Source organism: Pyrus communis, chromosome 2 (assembly GCF_041283825.1).
Source record: "Pyrus communis isolate YQ-2024b chromosome 2, ASM4128382v1, whole genome shotgun sequence".
NCBI lineage: Eukaryota > Viridiplantae > Streptophyta > Magnoliopsida > Rosales > Rosaceae > Pyrus > Pyrus communis.
The window spans coordinates 26,696,188-26,716,249 of NC_142566.1; the positions used below are offsets into that span (position 1 = coordinate 26,696,188).

At 37.7% G+C, this 20,062-nt stretch overlaps 1 protein-coding gene and 1 pseudogene across 2 annotated transcripts; one reads left to right on the plus strand and one right to left on the minus strand.

Moving 5' to 3' along the window:
• The first annotated feature begins 6,377 nt into the window (after positions 1-6,377).
• Positions 6,378-10,853, plus strand: LOC137747052 (proline-rich receptor-like protein kinase PERK15). The gene is made up of 8 exons (XM_068487055.2): positions 6,378-7,399; positions 8,102-8,665; positions 8,901-8,987; positions 9,105-9,175; positions 9,417-9,493; positions 9,758-9,905; positions 9,998-10,159; positions 10,322-10,853. Exons 1-8 carry the CDS (start codon positions 6,853-6,855, stop codon positions 10,643-10,645), a joined length of 1,980 nt encoding a protein of 659 aa, XP_068343156.2. The 5' UTR covers positions 6,378-6,852; the 3' UTR covers positions 10,646-10,853.
• A 2,604-nt stretch (positions 10,854-13,457) lies between these two features.
• Positions 13,458-18,626, minus strand: LOC137748568 (subtilisin-like protease SBT6.1; annotated as a pseudogene). The gene is made up of 10 exons (XR_015959594.1): positions 17,923-18,626; positions 17,361-17,489; positions 17,057-17,209; positions 16,595-16,711; positions 16,257-16,441; positions 15,811-16,074; positions 14,635-15,705; positions 14,038-14,529; positions 13,867-13,927; positions 13,458-13,767 (listed from the first exon to the last, which is right to left on the minus strand). The product of XR_015959594.1 is annotated as a subtilisin-like protease SBT6.1 (transcript).
• Between the last annotated feature and the right edge of the window lie 1,436 nt (positions 18,627-20,062).

Genomic DNA, 20,062 nt, shown 5'->3' on the forward strand with positions numbered 1-20,062 from the left:
TACCGCATATTTTGGACACATTGAAATTTTTTTCTTTTCGTGCGGTATTGTTTGCCGCTTAACGTCTGCTCACCCACACCAGTTAGGCTAATCTCAACCGCTTAATGCACAAACTCTATACGAGTGATGTTCGAATCTCTTTTACAAACCTGGACTTAATGAAGTTGGTTAAATACATAAATTATTTAGTTGAAATGGTTATTGAGATTTTAACTTCTCAGTTTGGTTATTAACATTTGAAATTGATAGAAGTAATCCCTGAATTTGGTCATTACATGTTTGAGCATCATTGACCAACTCCTTATCAATGTCGATTCATTTCAATATGAACTGAACAACAATTCAACAGATTCAATTGACTATAATAAAAAAAAGTACAGAACAAAGGCGGATTTTCTGTTGTTTATAGTATATAGATTGAATAATTTCTATTTTATACATAAACAATCTTTAATTAAAAGGAAATAAATGTAATGTGATAAAACCAAACAAAGTTTAATGTGCATTGCTAATTCTATAAAAAAAATTACTATCACGCCACGGTAATTGCACCTTTCAAAGCTGCTAAAAGAATTGGGGGTATTTTTGCTCCCTACCATTTAGTGTGGTGTATGCTTACCATCCTATTTATCACCGTCAAATGAGTTTGAATTTCAAGATTCGTGTAGTGGATAAGCACAAATCCCAAAATTCAAACTCATCTAACGGTGATAAATAGGATGATGAGCAAAAATGCACTCAAAAGAACTATCGAAGCGAATTCAAATGGAAGAAAAAAAAAATCTGTTGATAAATGAATTCCAATTTGTTGACTATTACTTATCAAATCTTGCTGTATAATCTGGTTTGATCTTGTAGTCCAAATAATTTCGTACCATGATGTATCCGTAATAATAATCATGAGTAAAACCAAAATACTTGTACAAAGGCAGGTTTTGATTCTTTCTTAAAAACTATGTTAAATAAGGACCAAAATAACAAAAATACCTCAATTTAATAAACAATTGGCCAAAATAATTTGACAAAAATTAAGGATATTTTTGTCATCTTATTTTTATTTAATGGAAAATTTTCACGAAATGATCAATATGATTGACGGTGAGTTATCCAATCTCGGGTTAAAAGCCTTATATGAATGACATTAAACAGGGGTAAGACTTTGTTATGTTTTTTAATTGCCAAAAAGAGAGAATTATTATATTTATTGGAAATAATAAATAAAATATATAGCTGGAATGTGCTGACTAATTGCCTTTTCTCACTTTAGTCAAAATAAAATGAAGGCGAATGTCATGGCACTTATTAGAAGCGGAATAGTATAATGGCATAGCCATGTGAGGCCACAACAATTCGACCTCTCTCTCATTCAAAATTCAACCCCGCCTAATCATTTTTATCTTGTTTGTTTTAGATAAGGAATTGTTATTAGCATTCTAAAATTTCATTCTACACTCCTTATATTTGTATTTTTCTTTCTAATTATATAAAGTCTGAAGTGTTAAATGAGATTTTTAGAATGCTAATAAAAATTCTGTTTAGATATTGTTTCTTAGTAAATAATAGCTTTAATAGATTAGATAACTCATTGTTACAGAGAGGAGAGTCAGTGGGAATTGAATCCGTATGAGAATGTATAAATATAATTGTTTTTTACACTTCGTAAAAACGTTATTTACTTTTTAGATATTGTTGATATGTGTTCAATTTTTAATTGGTTAGTATTTAATACAACGCTTGTTCACTTTACAAAATAAATTTATGAATGAAACCGTTTATAATCTCCGGATCCCTTCTCAAAAACTGAACACCTTCCACCAGCTCATCACTATTTTTTGAAGCATTTGCCAGCAGCTTTGCTTCTCTTCCATCTCAATTTTCTTTGTGTCAAATTACTCATGATCATTAAAAATTAAAAGAAATAAGTTTTTTGTTAGGGAAAACCAAGACATGCATGCATATTGTAGGAGCACCTCTTGATGATTAGAAGTTTAAATTAGTGTGTAATTTTCACACTTTAACAACAATAAAATTTACAATCGACATTTAAGACAAGATGCGTCTATAAGACTCGATTTGTACATGAATAACACTAACATAAAATGATAGTTTTTTAAAGTTATCTAATAATTAACACAAACATGACAACTAAAAATGGGTAAATCCAAACACACACAATGCGAGATGACTAACAACACCGTAGTCATGACAACCGATCCAACCCTATGAAAATGACATTGGGGTTTTTACTTCCTTGTTGGAAGCGATTTTAGAGAAAATATGTTTCTGATTCTAAAAGTACTTAAAGTGTTTATTGCAAGAAACATCAGTTATTTCAGGAATCACTTTAAATGTTTTTTTAGGATTAACTTGTATTTCTATTAAGAGTCGTTTCAAAAACATATCCACAAAATGCTTTTAGATATTTTAAAAGTACTTTCATGCGAGTCCACAATATACTTGTGGCATTTTCTAACACAACTTGTAAGGAATCGTTAGAATTATAGTACAATTTTGACCTGGGTTCTTTTGAACTGAAAGCTTAAAACAAAGACTGGTTTATGATGCACATTATCAAAGACCTAATGGGAAGCTTCCTTCAGGGTTTAGACAAATAGTGGGATATTAATCCTAATTAAAATTAATTAAACATGAAATAATCGCCGGCAAATCCACTAATTATTGCAGACGTTAAAGGATGTGACATTCGACCAAGTAGTGCTGCTCATTTTTAAGGAATTGACTTGAGAGGCGGAGGGCGAAACGTCCGCCTCCGCCTGCCCGCAATTTGTGCTGCTACCTCTGCTGCAACGCCACACGCACGAATATCAGACCAGTTCTTCCTGCCACGGTCCATGCATTGATATATATGGACAACTAGGGTTTTGCATGCCACTTGGCATCTCATTTTTCGACCGTTCAAGTTGATTCCATGGTTTGAAATTAATCATAGCATATAGGTTTTCGGATAATAATCTTGTAATGTACAAGAAATGACAGTAGGTGAATCTTTCAAAATGCACTGAAAATCTACCTGAAATGCAACTCAAACATACTGAAAACTTATAGTTTCAGTGCGTAAAACATTTCATCGTATTCACAAAAAGAAATTCGACTCTTAATTTTTTATGTTTTAAGAGATATTTTACTTGAAACTAATCTAATGGGGAAAAATAAATCGCATATGAAGAAGGAGTACATCCGATTCACTATCAACAATGAGGAAGGAGTACATCCGCGTCTGCGAGTTCAACTCTCGACTCTTATAGTATTATGGCAAGAAAAACATATTCTTGAAGAGAATATAAAATGCAGATCAATACTGCAAATTAGAATTCAACTGTTCAAATTGGCCAGGCCATAGCTCTTTTGTGTAGGAAGCATTGTCAACTTCGTTGAATGTTGGGTTTGGCTGTTGGTGTCCAGCTGGTGTGGCTTTACTTAGAGTAACAGATTCCCCTATATGCCATATATAAAAGAATTAAAATTTCAAATCAGATCAATTAGGATCACCTAATCCTTGACTAATTCACAACTTATTGCCTTCTTTTATGGTGTCTGGGCAACGTTATTGATATGGTTAATTTGTACAACTCACTTTCACATTGGTATTCTCTATGCCTTGAGCCATATATAATTCGTTGTAATCTTTGTTAAAATATAAAGGGAAAAGAAATTAGAAATATTACATTATTGCACATTTGCCTTGAATCTTGATTCTATAAAAATACGTTATGTGCAAAAAGTTGAGGTCATGTCATAAAATTAAGTGACAATATGAAAAGTAATTCAACATCTTATAAATTTTTGGAAGGTTTCTCGTTTCAACGATGTTAAACTCTTTTACTTTCATATCCTTACACGCATCCTCATGTGTGACAAATTTCCAAACCAAACATGTAGACAACATAAATTGGATGACATGGAGCATGTATAGCCATTGAGCTTCACACCTGGATCAACTTGCTTTGCTACAATGAAAAAAGTTGAAACATAAATTTTTTTTTTTTCATCAGAAACAACTTCATTGAAACAGCAAGACCATACAAAAGAGATAAGGCACGGAAGCTTAGTCCCAAGAAGGACCAACAAAATTTTGGGAGCAAAAGGACCCTAGAAAAGGATAAGAAGACTTGGAGAAGAAACTCTAGTCGCCAAAACCACGGAACCTAATGCCCCTTAACCTCCCTAAGGAGGACAGGGAAGACCATCAATGGATAAGATATGCACAAGAGTGGATGGGGGCCTAGAAATCCAAACTTCCGGACACATCCCTTTTAAATTATGCAAGGCAACCCAATCAACTGCTGAATTCTAATTAGTAATATGAGGAGTAATAGTCAGTCTCTTATAGGCCATTGTAAGGTTTTTCCTTTTACCGATGTTGGATACTTTTACCTTTACGTCCTCACACCCCCCAAAATTGCTTATTTCATCGATATGAGATTCGTTTACCTTCACATCTTCACATTATAGACACTCATTTTGGTTACAAAGATATATATTATATGATACTGCAATATTTTTACTTGATGCCATTATTTCACGTACTATATATTATTTAAGGGAACGATATGAGTTTATACTTTAAATTAATCATGTATATCTAGGAGTTTTCGAATAGAAGAACAAAATAGAATACTGAAATTATAAGTAATTGAGTGTTGATATTATGTTCAAATCCTACTTATCACTTTATACCTGTCACCTAATAATAAAAAACCCTAATATGATTAAGATTGATGATACGATACTTTTCACTTTTTGCTTTTCATGATGAATCATAATTATACAGTTTAAGTTCTTAATCATATATTTTGCTGACGTAAACCTAAGATCAACCACTCCCTCTATTTTATTTGCGTGCACTAGTTCGTAGTTCCTCCTTGCACAAGATAATTAGGTTAAAAATGATGGAAAGTAACACTTAGCACCTGTGACAAGGGAAGCAGCTGCAAATATCAAAAAGTTCATACCAAACCAGTAGTTTTCTCTCTGAGGCGCATGCATCTCTCTTGTTCCTTTCTCGCTTGGAATTTCAAGACTTCGGACTTCTGTCTGGAAGCTTGTTAAGGTTCGATACGCTAACAGAATCAATCCCACCTTAACAAAATTGCCCTAATATATTATCAGGGGGTGGTGCTACACACACATTTATTTTTACCTCTCATTGCTCTCACACACCTTCTTCAACTTCTGGCTGTCTCGAATGAATTGAAGAAAATCAAAATACAGAAATTAAAAGTGAGTGTGAACGGAAAAAATGAGTATATAGATAACACCATCATATTTTCAACTACTTTCTCTCTCTTAAAGTAATGAAAGTTTGGTTTGTTGAAACTTATGACATTCCCAAAGAAAAAAGTTCAGTGTGGTAGATAGTTTGTTTGTTGAATCTTACGATCGGATCCTTTCCCCCATATGACCGCTATCAAATATAAGCTTTTCCTACACTATAGTTGCAAGTCTATTGTTGTGTTTTGGAATTAGGGGAAGCGAAGCTTCTACTTGCCACCCTTCCTGTTCCTAGAATTTTTGAGTGTTTCACACGGGGTGAATTTTTCCATCACAAGCCTTAATGTTCTCTTGATTTTTTTGAATAAATAGTGTTATTCTTTTAAAAAAAAATGAATTGTTATTGACATTTCAAAATTCTTATTTTACATACTAAATTTTATATATTTAAGAAAAATACACTTATGAAGAGTGTAAATGACTTTTTGAAGTGCCGATAATAATTTCCAACGAAATTTACAGTACCTCAAAGTTCTATTAAGTCTTGATTCGATTCTTAGTGAAGCAACTAGCTGATATTTGAAAAAGAAAAAAAAAAGTTCTATACAAATTACGAATTTCATGAATTGAATTGCAAAATGGGAACAAATTGCTAAAAACCCTACAACCCCAAAATCTAGTATTTAGACACATGTTTTATTTTGGATTATGACATACAAGGTTAGAGATGAAAACTCTCCAAATTGGATAAGAACATCATCACCCTTCCCAATTATATAATACCTTTTTTTCTTTTTTTCATTTTTTCCATATGTGAATAATATCATGGATAATTTCAAGGTGTTCATACTTGGTACAAATGTAATCGAAAATGTTTAACAAACAATTATACAAATATTTAATTGAAAAATATACTCAGACAACCAATTTTTTCTTCTTTCAAAAATGGAATTTACACACACAAAATAAATATTGTGGAAATTAATTTGGACCCATAAAACACGAATATCGTGCAAGAACGACTAAGAAAAACGAAAAATAATAATAAAATTAAGAAATAAAAAACAAAAGCCGTCCCATCCTATTTAACCACCAACCAAAACAGAAAGAGTATAATCCCAGCCGAGTAATGGACGGAGGAACGCGCGGGCCAATCGTGTAGGCCCCACTCCTTAAGACCCCACAAGACGAGACTAAGCTCCCCACTCGGTGTCTCTCTCTCTCTCTCTCCTCCCAGCTTAGTAACAGCAAAGCACAGACGAAGACGATGATCTCTCTCTCTCTCTTAACCATGTTACTGAGGATTTCTTTTGCTAAATTTATGAAATATTAAATTTTTAAAAAGCAGAAGGAAAAAAAAGCAACAAAAATACCTTCCTTTAATTCCCGCAACCAAAAAAGCAAACGCTATCTGCTGTGTTTGTCTCCCTCCCTCTCTCTCTGCTTTCTCCATTAAAACCATTCAACACTCTCTCTCTCTATTTTTTTAGAGAGAGAAAGTGGAAAAAGATCGAAGCTTTTCACTCGCCGGAGCCAGAAAGGACTATTTCTCAGCTACCCATTTTCTTAAATTTTGCTTTTGATAAGTGCCCATTTCATTAGATTCGTTTGATTTACACAATGTCGGCTCCGGCGCCGTCGACCAACACAACCTCGCCGCCACCGCCCACAGCTCCGGCGCCTTCTGCTCCTACGCCGCCATCCCCCACCGCACCGCCTCCTTCGACTCCTAGCGCACCGCCACCAGCGACCCCGAGCGCACCACCACCAGCCACTTCGTCGTCACCACCACCGTCGTCGACCACACCCACACCACCATCGACGACTCCACCTCCGGCCTCTTCTGCATCCCCGCCGCCGCCGAAATCAACCACCCCATCTCCTCCTCCGCCGAAATCAACCACCCCGTCTCCTCCGCCGCCGACTTCTTCGGGTTCTACGCCTTCTACCCCCTCAAAGAGTCCTCCGCCTCCGCCAAAATCGTCTTCGTCGCCGTCACCGCCATCTTCAGGCTTGGAGTCGGGGGTTATAATCGGGATTGCCATTGGAGCTGTGGTGATCTTAGTGGTGCTGAGTCTTTGCTGCATTTTTTGCAGTAAGAAGAAGAAAAGGAGAAGAAGAGATGAAGAGTATTATATGCCTCCGCCGCCGCCTCCTGGCCCCAAAGGTATCGACTTTCCTTTCTTTCTTTACATTTTCGATCTGGGTTTCTTTAATTGAGTTTAAATTTGATTTCATTTGGAACGTTTTGATTGCTCTGCATGTAGAATTTAATGGCAACGATATTTTCGGGTTTTTGAAGTTCGATTGAGTGAAAACTAAAAACGAAATGGTTATCAAACGGACATTTAGCGCAGCGGTCTTTGACTAAGATTCTTTGGGATTTTGGATCTGGTCGTTGTATTAGAAAATGCTCTTCAGCATTTCTCCCTCCAAGGTTCTCATTGATTTGCATTGTTGTCGATTTTTATCGTTCAATGTCTGAATTCGTGACATCTCCATGTCTGATTTTATGAACTAGTATGAAGTACTGGTGAATCTGGTAAAGCATGATGTGTTCAGGGGTTATGATTGTGCATATTACGTTACTGTATTGTGTTAAGCATCAAGTAGAAACATTTCCAGCCTGTAATACTCTGACTTGAGTTATGAATTTTAGTCTCAAATTTTTTAATATATTGTGTTCTTTTTATCTTTTGTGGTTTGTCTTGTTGTTTTTGTTTCTGTCACTCATTAATTTATTCGAGTTTGAAAGAATGTGTTTCTGAGGAAGTTTAACTTTGGTTGCCGGTGACTCCTCCATGTATTGCATTGAATTATCCAGCTGGAATTGAATACTGATTTCTGCGTGTTTGTTGGTATTTTCCAGTTGACCCATACGGCGGTCCGCCACATCAGTGGCAACAAACTGCTCCTCCGCCTGGAAATCATGCAGTCAAAATGATGCCGAAGCCATCTCCGCCACCACCAGTAGCATCACGGCCACCACACTCACCACAATATAAGCCAAATCCGGTGGCACCACCACCACCTTTCACAAACAGCAGTGGAGGTTCTGGTTCCAATTATTCAGGGGGTGATCTACCTTCACCGCCACCTCCACCAGGCTATTCCTTGGGGTTCTCTAAAAGCACATTCACATATGAGGAACTAGCGTTGGCAACTGAAGGCTTCTCGGATTCCAATCTTCTTGGTCAAGGTGGATTTGGATATGTACACAAAGGAGTCCTTCCGAATGGGAAGGAAGTAGCAATCAAGCAGCTGAAAGCTGGAAGTGGGCAAGGGGAGCGTGAATTCCAGGCAGAAGTTGAAATTATTAGCCGTGTGCATCACAGGCATCTTGTTTCACTGGTTGGATATTGCATGACTGGATCCGAGAGACTACTGGTTTATGAGTTTGTTCCCAATAATACTATGGAGTTTCACTTACATGGTAAGTTTGATTTTGCATCACATAATATTGAATTGATGATTAGAAACACCTTTATAATCAAAAGTAAGACAGTGAATTTATAATGTCTTTGTAGTTGATGGACCGTTGCTTGATTGTTTTATGCTGAACTCTCATTAATGTGTCAATAGGATTCAAGATATGAGTAGATGATATTTATCATTGTGATGTTGGTCCGTACTGCTTACAAGGATCTGATAGAATATATGTATTGCAGGAAAGGGACGACCTACCATGGATTGGTCAACCAGACTAAAAATTGCTTTAGGGTCTGCAAAAGGACTAGCTTATCTTCATGAGGATTGTAAGTTATCCGAGTCTGTGCAGATGCACAAGGCACTTGACAAAGAATTAATTTGAATTGGTCCTTGACATCAGAACTTTAGATTTTACATTTTAATAATCTGTACATGTTATGCAGGTCATCCAAAAATTATTCATCGTGATATTAAGGCCGCTAATATACTTTTGGATTTCAAGTTTGAGGCAAAGGTATGGACTGCATAAATTTCTTACGTCTTTTTCAATATTTACAATTCTTAAAATAAAAGTTAAACTTACGGAATGGCAAGTCGTTGCCTGCCTGAGTTTTGTTCTGGTTGATATAAGGGACCAGCTATTTCTGTGCCCTGTCAATTTGGCGGTTAAGTTATCTCAGTCAAAATATATTGGGTGTGATCATGTCAAGGAGTTTTTAGTTTTCTATATCTGAGATTCACCGTCTTTGGCTCAGGTTGCGGATTTTGGACTTGCCAAGCTTTCGTCTGATCTTAATACTCACATTTCCACCCGAGTGATGGGAACTTTTGGGTAAGAGTTGTGAAACCCACTCCTATCATATTATAATTTCCAATGGACTTAGTTATCTTAGTGATTTCAGTTTAAGATTGACCCCAAAGTTTGACCATCATTTTATCAAGATTGAGTTCTCGAGATTGTAGTAAATGTTGTTTGGTGTCATGACCGGATTTCATCTTAGTTTAGCTTGTCTAGATCTATCACCACATATTCAAGTTGCCTTGCTAGATGTATATTTACCTATCATTCATGTTCTTACATGCTCGCTACCTTCAGGTATCTGGCTCCGGAATATGCTTCAAGTGGAAAACTCACAGACAAGTCAGATGTTTTCTCCTTTGGGGTTATGCTTTTGGAGATGATTACTGGACGTCGGCCTGTTGATGCATCTCAAACTTACGTGGAGGATAGTTTGGTTGAATGGGTGAGTAATAAGTCACTTTGTCTGTGAACAATGTGCATAGCGGTTGGTGTTTTTAGAGAATGATGACTAATGAGCATGTTCTGGCATTGTAGGCAAGGCCTGTGCTAACTCGAGCTTTGGAAGAAAGAAACTTTGATGGACTAGTAGATCCTAAGCTTCAGAATAGTTATGATCCCAACGAGATGGCTCGTATGGTTGCTTGTGCTGCAGCTTGCATACGTCATTCTGCACGGCGTCGACCACGAATGAGTCAGGTAAATTTTCTTCAGTAAGAGCTTAATCTTTCATGTTCCACGAATGAATCTTCTAAATGTCATAGGTTGTGGTTGATCTGTCTCCATTGGACAAGCAAGATTTTCAACATCTACCAGGGTTCTGTAACGCGTCTTCTGACCATATTTACTCAATGCACACAGGTTGTCCGTGCTTTAGAGGGAGATGTGTCTCTGTCCGACCTCAACGAAGGAATCCAGCCTGGACAGAGCAATGTCTACAGTTCTTACGGGAGCTCGGACTATGACTCAAGCCAATACAAAGAGGACATGAAAAAGTTCAGAAAGATGGCATTGGGAAGCCAGGAGTACGGTGCTAGCAGCGAGTATAGCGCGCCTACCAGTGAATACGGTTTGTACCCATCCGGCTCAAGCAGCGGGGAAGGCCAAAGCCGTCAAACCACCCGAGAAATGGAATTGGGAAGGATAAAGAAAAACAATCGCGGTTTTAGCAGTGGAACCTCGTAAACACAGCCAATGCACTAGTTTTTTTCCTGTAAAAATTCCACCCCCTCCTCCCATATTCTTAACACTTATATCACATCGGTTTCAAGAACGGCTTGTTTGTGAACCAGTTCGATCTATTTTTTCCCCTCCATTTGACGTATTCGAATTATCGGTTTTTATAGTGTATTTAGCAGTGTTTATACAACAGCTGACAAAGATTGTTATCCAATTCTTTTTATCTATGCTTAATCTTTCACATGTTTCCAAATATCTAACGATTTCTTTGCATTACAATTCTGCCACGTGTTGAGAGTTGTCCCACATCAGTGAGTGACAAAGTTTGCTATGTGCTTATATAGTCTTGGGTTACTCCTCATATTACCAATTGATTTTACGGTGGAACCTTAATTTCATTATGGTATTTGTCCTCGTGTGAAGTCAAACGGCCACATGCACTCCATGTCACCTATTTATTGTCCACGTGCAGCCGGAGCATGTTGAGAGTTATCCCACATCGGTGAGGGAAAAAGTTTGTTATGCGCTTATATGGTCTTGGGTTACTTCTCATATTGAGTTATCCCACATCGGTGAGGGACAAAGTTTGTTATGTGCTTATATGGTCTTGGGTTACTCCTCATATTGCCAATTGATTTTATGGTAGAACCATGCACAAATTGTGTCAAGTTGTACTGGTTGCCAATTTTTCTTCTCATATTGAGTTATCCCACACCGGTGAGGGATAAAGTTTGTTATGTGCTTATATGGTCTTGGGTTACTCCTCATATTGCCAATTGGTTTTATGGTAGAACCATGCACAAATTGTGTCAAGTTGTGCTGGTTGCCAATCGATGTGGGGATAAAGTTTGTTATGTGCTTATATGGTCTTGGGTTACTCCTCATATTGTCAATTGGTTTTATGGTAGAACCATGCACAAATTGTGTCAAGTTGTGCTGGTTGCCAATCGATGTGCGGATAAAGTTTGTTATGTGCTTATATGGTCTTGGGTTACTCTTCATATTGTCAATTGGTTTTATGGTAGAACCATGCACAAATTGTGTCAAGTTGTGCTGGTTGCCAATTTTTCTTTGGTATCGACAGAAACTCAATGTCGAAACATGTTTGACTGTTGAATTAGATGCAAGTCCTCAGTCACTCAGTTTTGCTGAATCAAATTCCAGTAATCAAATATGTATCGATACGTTTAGTGGGTGTAGTTACTCAAGAAAGACAGTCTTGCTGAATCAAATTCAATAGTTCGATGTGTGTCTGATACGTAAGGTGGGTGTAGTTGCTCAAGAAAAATGGGGACCAAGAAAACCTTGGGAATTCGTGCAAGCTTTTGAATGATGGGTTTGATTTGCTGAATGGCATTAAAAGCCAAGTCAATTTAACCTGAAACCCAACCCTTAACCCTAGTGGAATCTCGCAGCCCACATGTGGAATACAAGGAATTGAATCCGTTTCGGATCTTAATGTTTGTAATTTAGGGATTAAATTATCTGGATCGTTGATTATATATAAAAAAAAATCAGAATTATTGATTTTGTGTGATGAGCCAAAAAAATAAATTAATGAAGATCGTTGGATTGATTTGTACAATCTAGAGTTTGGGGCGCATCTAATTCCGAATACAAGAAAGGAAAAAGCTGATCACCATTCACATGTATAATTAATCTCTGACAAAGTCAAATAAAGTTGTTTTCTGCTGGAGAAGAAAAATGAGGCAGGTTGTCTGTTCTTTTGTTTGGTTTTTTTTTTTCATTCCTTTTTATTTATGCTGTCATAGTTAAATCAGATTAACATTTTATGTTTCTATTAATTTTTATTTTATTATCTTTATAAAAAAATTAATATAAAATATTAACGTGGTTTGACGTGATCTGCCTTCAAAGAAAAATGGCCTCCACCGCCACCCATGCTTGTTCGCTGTGCGTGTGCTGTATTTGCACATGCCTACCTACTTATTTTATACCCTCCCATCTGCCCTACCACTCTGGTGGGGACTGGCTACTGGCTAGGTTCTAGGGAAGGGACCTTCCTAAAGTATATGGAAATGGGCAAGGATTGTCTGCCATTCAATTTCTGGTGTCTTTTTGTGTTTTTTTGTTTGTGTGATCATGGTTAAACCAATATTTTTTTATTACTATTCATCTTTGTCTTGTTATCTCTATAAAAAAAATAATATAAAATATTAACATGACTTAACTATGACCACACAAAACAGAAGAGCACGGGAGGGCAAACAATCCTTGTCCCATAGAAATTCACCTAAAAAAAAACAAAGTACATGAAAATTTTGAATGACAAACCGGATTAACTCTCGAGTAGGACAGCTTCATCGTGTCATGTTATTTGTATAATAAGACGTAGTTTTTAGTAGTATTATTTGTATAATAAATATTTGTCACGTTTTTATTAAGCGTGCCACTTGTTCAATAAATATATGTGCCACATAATGTCTTCGGTTCTGAGTTTATCTCGTATAGAAGAGATTTTGGTGTTATATATGTGACTGCACAGACAGGTGGTCCAAGGGTCACGTTATGTTATCTCTATTTGAAGAGGAGCTTTCACAAGTTTGGGGTTGGTGTGACCCAAATGCAAAGATATCCCACTTGTTTGCGCGAAATAACCTTCATACGACGTGGTCAAACAATCTTGCTGAAGGTTTTCTCGAACAACATAATATAAACGAATCCGAATACGGTTTGGCATTGGAAAAAGTGCATTCCCCTAAAACGTTAAAATATCGGAAAATAGTTGCTTGCAGTTCGTTTGCGGTTCATAATATCAACAAGAAAGGTTATCAAAATTCTTGCCTAATACTCATGATTAGCATAAATACAAATAGATTAAAGAAAATCAAAATTTGTTTGTACCAAATTCCTTACAACCACCAAACCTTATCCCCCACAAAGTGGGTTGGGCTGTATAAATCCTAGAATGTCATTGCGTTCAATTTTGCGCCAACTTTTGCGTTAGCTCCAAGAATCTTGTATTAGCGAATTCACGTTACCAAAAAAAAAAAAAAAAAAAAAAATCATCTGGAACTACAAATTAGAATACCGACCGGAACCAGATCCTTTCCTTCGCCACCGGCGTTTCTGTCGGATTCGCCAAAAGCTCAAAAATGCCAAAAGACCTACAAATAGTAGCCAAGCAATTCACAAGTAAATGACGATCCGAAAAACCAGTATGATTGCAGGAACAAACCAATGAGTAGAACTAAATGATCACTTACCAATTGCAAGAATGATTGCAGGAACATACCAATGAGTAGGAACTAACACTGGCATGTCAAGCTGCAGGAAGGATTACAGGAATCTCTCAGCGTCATGTAACCATGTTATAGTATGATAGTGACAGTAAATGGAATAGCGGAAAATATCGTTTTCTAACCATTCTGGCATACCTCGTCCCCATAGAACAGGCCCAAGTATCCCAAAGGATCACTTCTATTTTCCACAGTCAACTGGGTGTGCTTCAAATTTGAAGTATCGGCTGTAGAATTTAAACCTCTATCCAAGTCAACCACAGAATAACCCGGTAATCTTCTGTTTGTTCCCCTGACCTGTGAACTGTAACCTTTAGTCCCCCAGATTTCAAATAGAGAGTCACTCCCACACATCAATTCCCTTCCCATAACAGCAGAATATGTAGAAAAATTCACGTCAGTTCTACGAGACGGTAATTGGTTGTCTTCTATATGTAAAGGTGAATTTTGTTTAACCGAGTTTGGGAAAAGCACGGGATCTTTGATGTTTCCACCCGTGAAATCTAATATTTTCCTCAAGAGCCAATAACAATTTGTCACCATATGACTGCTGTCCAGACAGTTAGAATCTCCATAGATTACAACACGACCTTCACCCGCCTCCACAAGACCAAGAATGGGAGAATCTGCCTACATTTATCAACGGGCATCATCATCATATCACATGAATCATGATTGAGTTTGATTATAAAAAAAAAGAAAGTAGAAAAGTGAATAAGTAGCCTTTGAGCTCACCGTGGTCATCTCAGGAGTCCAAAGTACATTTTGAGTGGCCCCGCTTTCAGAGCTATCAACTAAAGGGAACTTGTGCAAATAACCACCGCGTGGAAACCTCACAATATCCGTTCCAGATGCATATCGACTATGCTCACCATTAATAGAAAAATCACCATTCAGAATCTTATCTCCAAATGCAATCCCAAATGGAGCTAAAAGGTCATTCAATGCTGGAATATTTGCGCCACCAGTGACTGGAGTCCACCAGCTCCGTGTGTTATCATCAAAGAATCTCATTTCACCATTGTGTCCACATTATACCATTCAGAAAACACCGCTAATCCCAGTCCAGAATTAAGAACATCATCTCGAAGCTTTTCAATCTCCTCCTGGAAGTACTCTTCTTCAAGATCGACAAGAAGAAGTGTCCCATACCGGAGAGCATCAAAGCAAGTAAATGGCGAACCAAGTGTTTCGACATAATACCCAGCGTCTTGTAACATGTTGAACATAATGTGAAAATTCGTATGCAGGTGATCCCCATGCCAGTCAAGAATGTCATTACGGACATCCAAAGAATCTCTAGGGATATAACCTGGAGGGTATTTGATATTGTGAAACTGATCCCACAAAACTCGTTTCGATCTTGGTGGAGTTGGGACAATTTTCAATTTCAACTGAAGCACACAAGTACTCATCCGATGATCCATCTCTCCTAGAGCTGGAGGACTGTATACCCTAAGAGTAACATTGCCTCCTATCTCTCCAGAAAATTGTGCCCCTTCATCCTTAATTTGCATGTGAAGTGCTAAATAACCAGTCCAAGGCCAAATAACTTCAGAATAAGTAAAGTGAATGCTTAGAAGATTCCCTACATCATCTGAAGGATGCCATGTCGGTGGACTTTCAACGTAGCCTATTACACCCATCCCATTTAGAATGGTAGTATTAAAGATAACAGGCATGGCACCTGCATAAAGGGGCTGACGACAGAAGGGCCAAGAGTAAGGACAATCTGTATAATCGAGAGTGCTAGGAAAGATGCTGGCACGAGGATGGTAAGTCTTGAGGATATCGTATGATTCTAACCTGACCAAAAAGTCAAAAATTAAAACTAAAAACCATAAATGCCAATGCTGGAGCAGCTGGACTTTAAGGCAAAAACCAAGGGGCCTATAAATCAGGAGTACTTACAGATCAACCCTGCCTGCACCCTGCTCATACATATTTGGACCAGAAAGCTTCGCAGCACCCTGAACGAGTGCTTGTTTCATGCTTGCTGAATTTAAAATATCCTTCCTAATGCTCACAGGGATAACACTGACAAGAAGACACACCATACCAGCAACCACAGGACTTGCCACACTTGTGCCCGATAAGCTTTTACAGCCTGTACTGATCTTGGATCCCATGATGTCCCGTCCATATGCAACAACATCTGGCTTCACCCGACCATAACTGTACGGAGAAAACTCAAATAGTTCATGATTTGCACATTCAATGTTATAACAAAGATAGATTGTACCGCTAAAAGAATAACAAATGATTGGATATATCTCAAGATCAGTTAAAAACCTCCAGAAGGGAAAAAAACTAAAGCAATCGCAATAAGCAGTACGAAAGAAAAGATATTAGATTACCCATGAGGCATCTCCCATGTACTCATGCCACGTGACGAGAAAGAAGCAATGTGATCACTGTAGTCAATGCCACCAACGCCAATGATATCACTTTGGTCTGCTGGATTGTTTAGAGTTCCGTAAAGTGGTCCATCATTTCCAATTGCCGAAACCATAATTATGTTGTTTGCAGTTATTTCCCAAACCTGGTGAGCGAATGAGCAGAACAAAGCTAAGCAAAATATGTTTCATGATTCAAAAGCATAAGTATAATATATGCCCACAATCGTCCGAGTGCAATCGCTGATGGAGATCCAAAGCCACCACACTAAGGTTCTTTACGCAATATGGAAAACTACCTTCTCTACAAATGGGAGGTCCAAATAATCAGGTCCACCAATACTCAGATTTAGCACATCCATATTGGTTGCAATTGCATAGTTGAAAGCGTCAAGGAACCATGATGTGTATGATACCTGCAATAAGCTGAATACAAGCTTCTCATAATTTTGCAAAATTTGATTTTAACCAAATGAAACACCATGAAGCCAAGTATTTCAAATAACACGTTGACTTATATATCATAGGCCGATACAAAGTTTCCGAAATCTAGCCTCCATTCCTTTCTTCCAAAAACGAGATCAAATATAGTAATATTTGTGAATCAACAATGCATATATGTGCAACAAAAAAACACACTTCACCCACTTATGGGATAGAACGTGAAATGTGAATGTAACTTTGTGTTTTTCCCTTAGTATGCTATTTTATTCTAGTCAAAATGTCACGTCAATAATTCTTCAAATGTCCGATGTCGTTACCTGTGCATCTGTAAACACACGAAAAGCATAAATCTCTGTGTCAGGAGCAAAACCAAGACACTCTGCATCTACACCAGCAATAACACCAGCAACAAATGTCCCATGCCCAAGGTTGTCATTTAAAGTATCTTCATTTGTCCAGTTTGTGCGCTTCTGCATAATTGCTCAAACTTTAAAACCAGTATTGCACTGAGAATTTTTTTTGGAATCAAACAAATATGTATTAAGGTAAATAATGCCAATTAACCGACTGCAAAAACACACAAGGGAAAAAAACTCCAACCTTTTTTCCATAATAAATTACCTTGATATTACGAAAATGCGGGTGATTAGCTCGAATTCCAGTGTCAAAGATGGCCATTTTGACATTTACACCAGTATAATCTTTTTCCCAAAGGGACTCAGCCCCAAACAATGAAGTAATTTGAGATCTCTGCATGAAAAAAAGTGACCAAAGAGGGCGAATCAAGAATAAACACAAGGGAAATATTCAAGAATCAAAACAGCCGATTTTTGAGACACAAAAAATGGCTTCTCCAGGTCAATATACATAAGTATCAGTGAGAAAAACAAAATGCTGCATTCAATATTCCTTCGATTATCGAGTTAGAAATCGTAATGTGATTTTGGTAGTTTAAGAAATTGGCGCTCTGCATTATAAGCTTCCACTGCAACACCATACAAAACAAAAACAGAGCACAACGCCATTTTGTTTTCGGAATCATTAACACCCCTGAAAACTGAATTACGAAAAACTTGTAACTTACTCAACCTAATAAGATAAACGACCGTTAAAAACATAAAAGTACCAACTTCCAAGTTTCTTACTTTTCCCAAAACTTCACACAAAAGCACCAAAAACCCACCTGAGACATGAGCTGCCTTCTCCAGCTAATCGAAGAATTGCTTGTGGCGGAGTAAAATGCATCACCGCCGGCTTCACTGAACGACATCCCCGTCAAGATCTTCCCCGGCCGCTTCTTCCCATCGACAAAAGCCCCAACTCTGTCCCTTTTCCCCTCAGCAAGCAAACCCCTTCCATACCTCACATCCGCATTCACATCCTTCACCATTCCCAAGCTCCCAATTTCCGAAAATACCCTTTCTTTCACCGAGTCTTCTATCCAAACCAACCCGAAATCCGTCGGATACTTCTTCGCCGGGTTGTTCCTCTCGATCCAATCCCACCCATCGGATTGCACACCCGATTTTAAATACTCTCGGAACTCCTCCGCCCTCCTGTACTCCACAAATCGAACGACGTACCTTTGGCGGTTGGCCTGGGGACGCGACGAATTTGGGGGAAGGTTTCGGTTTAGGGTTGGGGAATTTTGGGGTCTGAAATGGAGGAGAGAGATGGAGATGGAAACTGAAATGGAGATGACGACGAAGAGAAGAGAGAGCGATGACGTGGTGGCGCGAGGAGGAGGAGCGGTCATGGCGACGGCGGCGCTATAGAGATTGGCGGAGCTGAGGATTCATTGATTTGGCGGGAAAACTCTCGCATCGGAGAGAGAGAATTCGGGTCGCTCCAGAGAATATCTGTTAATCGTCAGTTATAACTTGTCTCTTATTCTTCTTCGTCTTTTCACCACGTACGTAAATAATAAAATAATACAGATGTTGTGCAGCAATCATTTTTTATTCATATCTGGTCATCAATTCTTTCTTTTGGTAGAATGGCCCATCAAATTTTTCATTTTTGTAGAATGGCCCTTGACTTTTGGTTCTTATTGTTGCTCGGTAGCTCAGTTAGTTCGCGTGGTTTCAATTGTAACGATTTTATTCTTTTATTCTTGTATTATGGTATTTCAGTAATTCAAGGACACGTACATGCAAATTCTTGTCTTAAACACGTTCAAGGGTACTAAAGAATCTTTGAAATATTTATTTATCTATTTCTCATATCATTTTCACATTAGATTCAATTTGAGGACTGTGATTTATCTAAAATTCAGCTCCAGTTCTTTAAGAGTTTAAATAAATATTTATTGAAATTTAATAAAAAAATTGCAATTTTAAACAAACAGTAGTTCCAATCGAGCCTAATGTAAATATCTCAAAAGGGCATAAGTATCTCTACAACGTGTGATGATTCTGTCAATCAATTGGATAAATTTTTTTGATGTGGTCTAGAATTGTAAGGGTACCAAATTACAAGGGTAAAATCACTAGAATTGAAAACCACATAGACTAAATTGGAAAACGGGAAAATGACAAGGCCAAAAGTAAATTTGGCCTTATTTTTGTTTTAAATTGTTTGCTTGAATGCTGCATTTCTACGACGAAGGCTCTGTATAAGACCATCTCCAACCGAAGGGTTCAGAGGGTCGAAAATAGCCCGAAAATCGTCTCCAACCGAGGGCTAAGTTAGAGGGCTCGTGAGCCCTATGGAATCTAAAAGGACCAAGAGGTTGGCCGCATGCAACTAGCCAGCCCGTGGCTGGCCAGAAATTCAAAAAATCATGTTGGTTATTGTAGACATCGAAATTTCAGTAAAACAAATGTTCACCAATGCATTAAAGTTTTGACGTGTCAAGGCATACATGGCATACGCCACGTGTTGTACAAATTGTACACATGGCGTGTGACTCAACAAAATAGGAAGAAATACCCTTGAAGGATTAAACAAGTTTTTCTTCTCGTTCTGGGCAATGACAAGGCAAGTACATTTCAATCCATTGAGGATCAAAACAAGTTTTTCTTCTCATGTTGGGCAATGACAAGGCAAGCACACTTCAATCCATTACGGATCAAAGCAAGTTTTTCTCATTTGGGCAATGACAAAGCATACATATTTCAAGTTTAAAATGGTGTTAAGTGAGAAATTAGGCCATAAGTTACACCACTTCAAGTTTAAAATGGTATTAAGTGGGAAATTAGGCCATAAGTTAGACCACTTCAAGTTTAAAATGGTATTAAGTGGGATATTAGGCCATAAGTTACACCACTTCAATTTCAATATTGCATTAAGTGGAAAAATTAGGCAATGGTGCTTGGAAAGGA

What these genes read in the sequence shown, in the direction of transcription:
- LOC137747052 (XM_068487055.2), top strand. Translation starts at nt 6,853, where the DNA reads ATGTCGGCTCCGGCGCCGTCGACCAACACAACCTCGCCGCCACCGCCC. An exon ending in GCCGCCTCCTGGCCCCAAAG is followed by an intron (nt 7,400 to 8,101) that starts GTATCGACTTTC and finishes GGTATTTTCCAG; the next exon opens with TTGACCCATACGGCGGTCCG. An exon ending in TATGGAGTTTCACTTACATG is followed by an intron (nt 8,666 to 8,900) that starts GTAAGTTTGATT and finishes TATGTATTGCAG; the next exon opens with GAAAGGGACGACCTACCATG.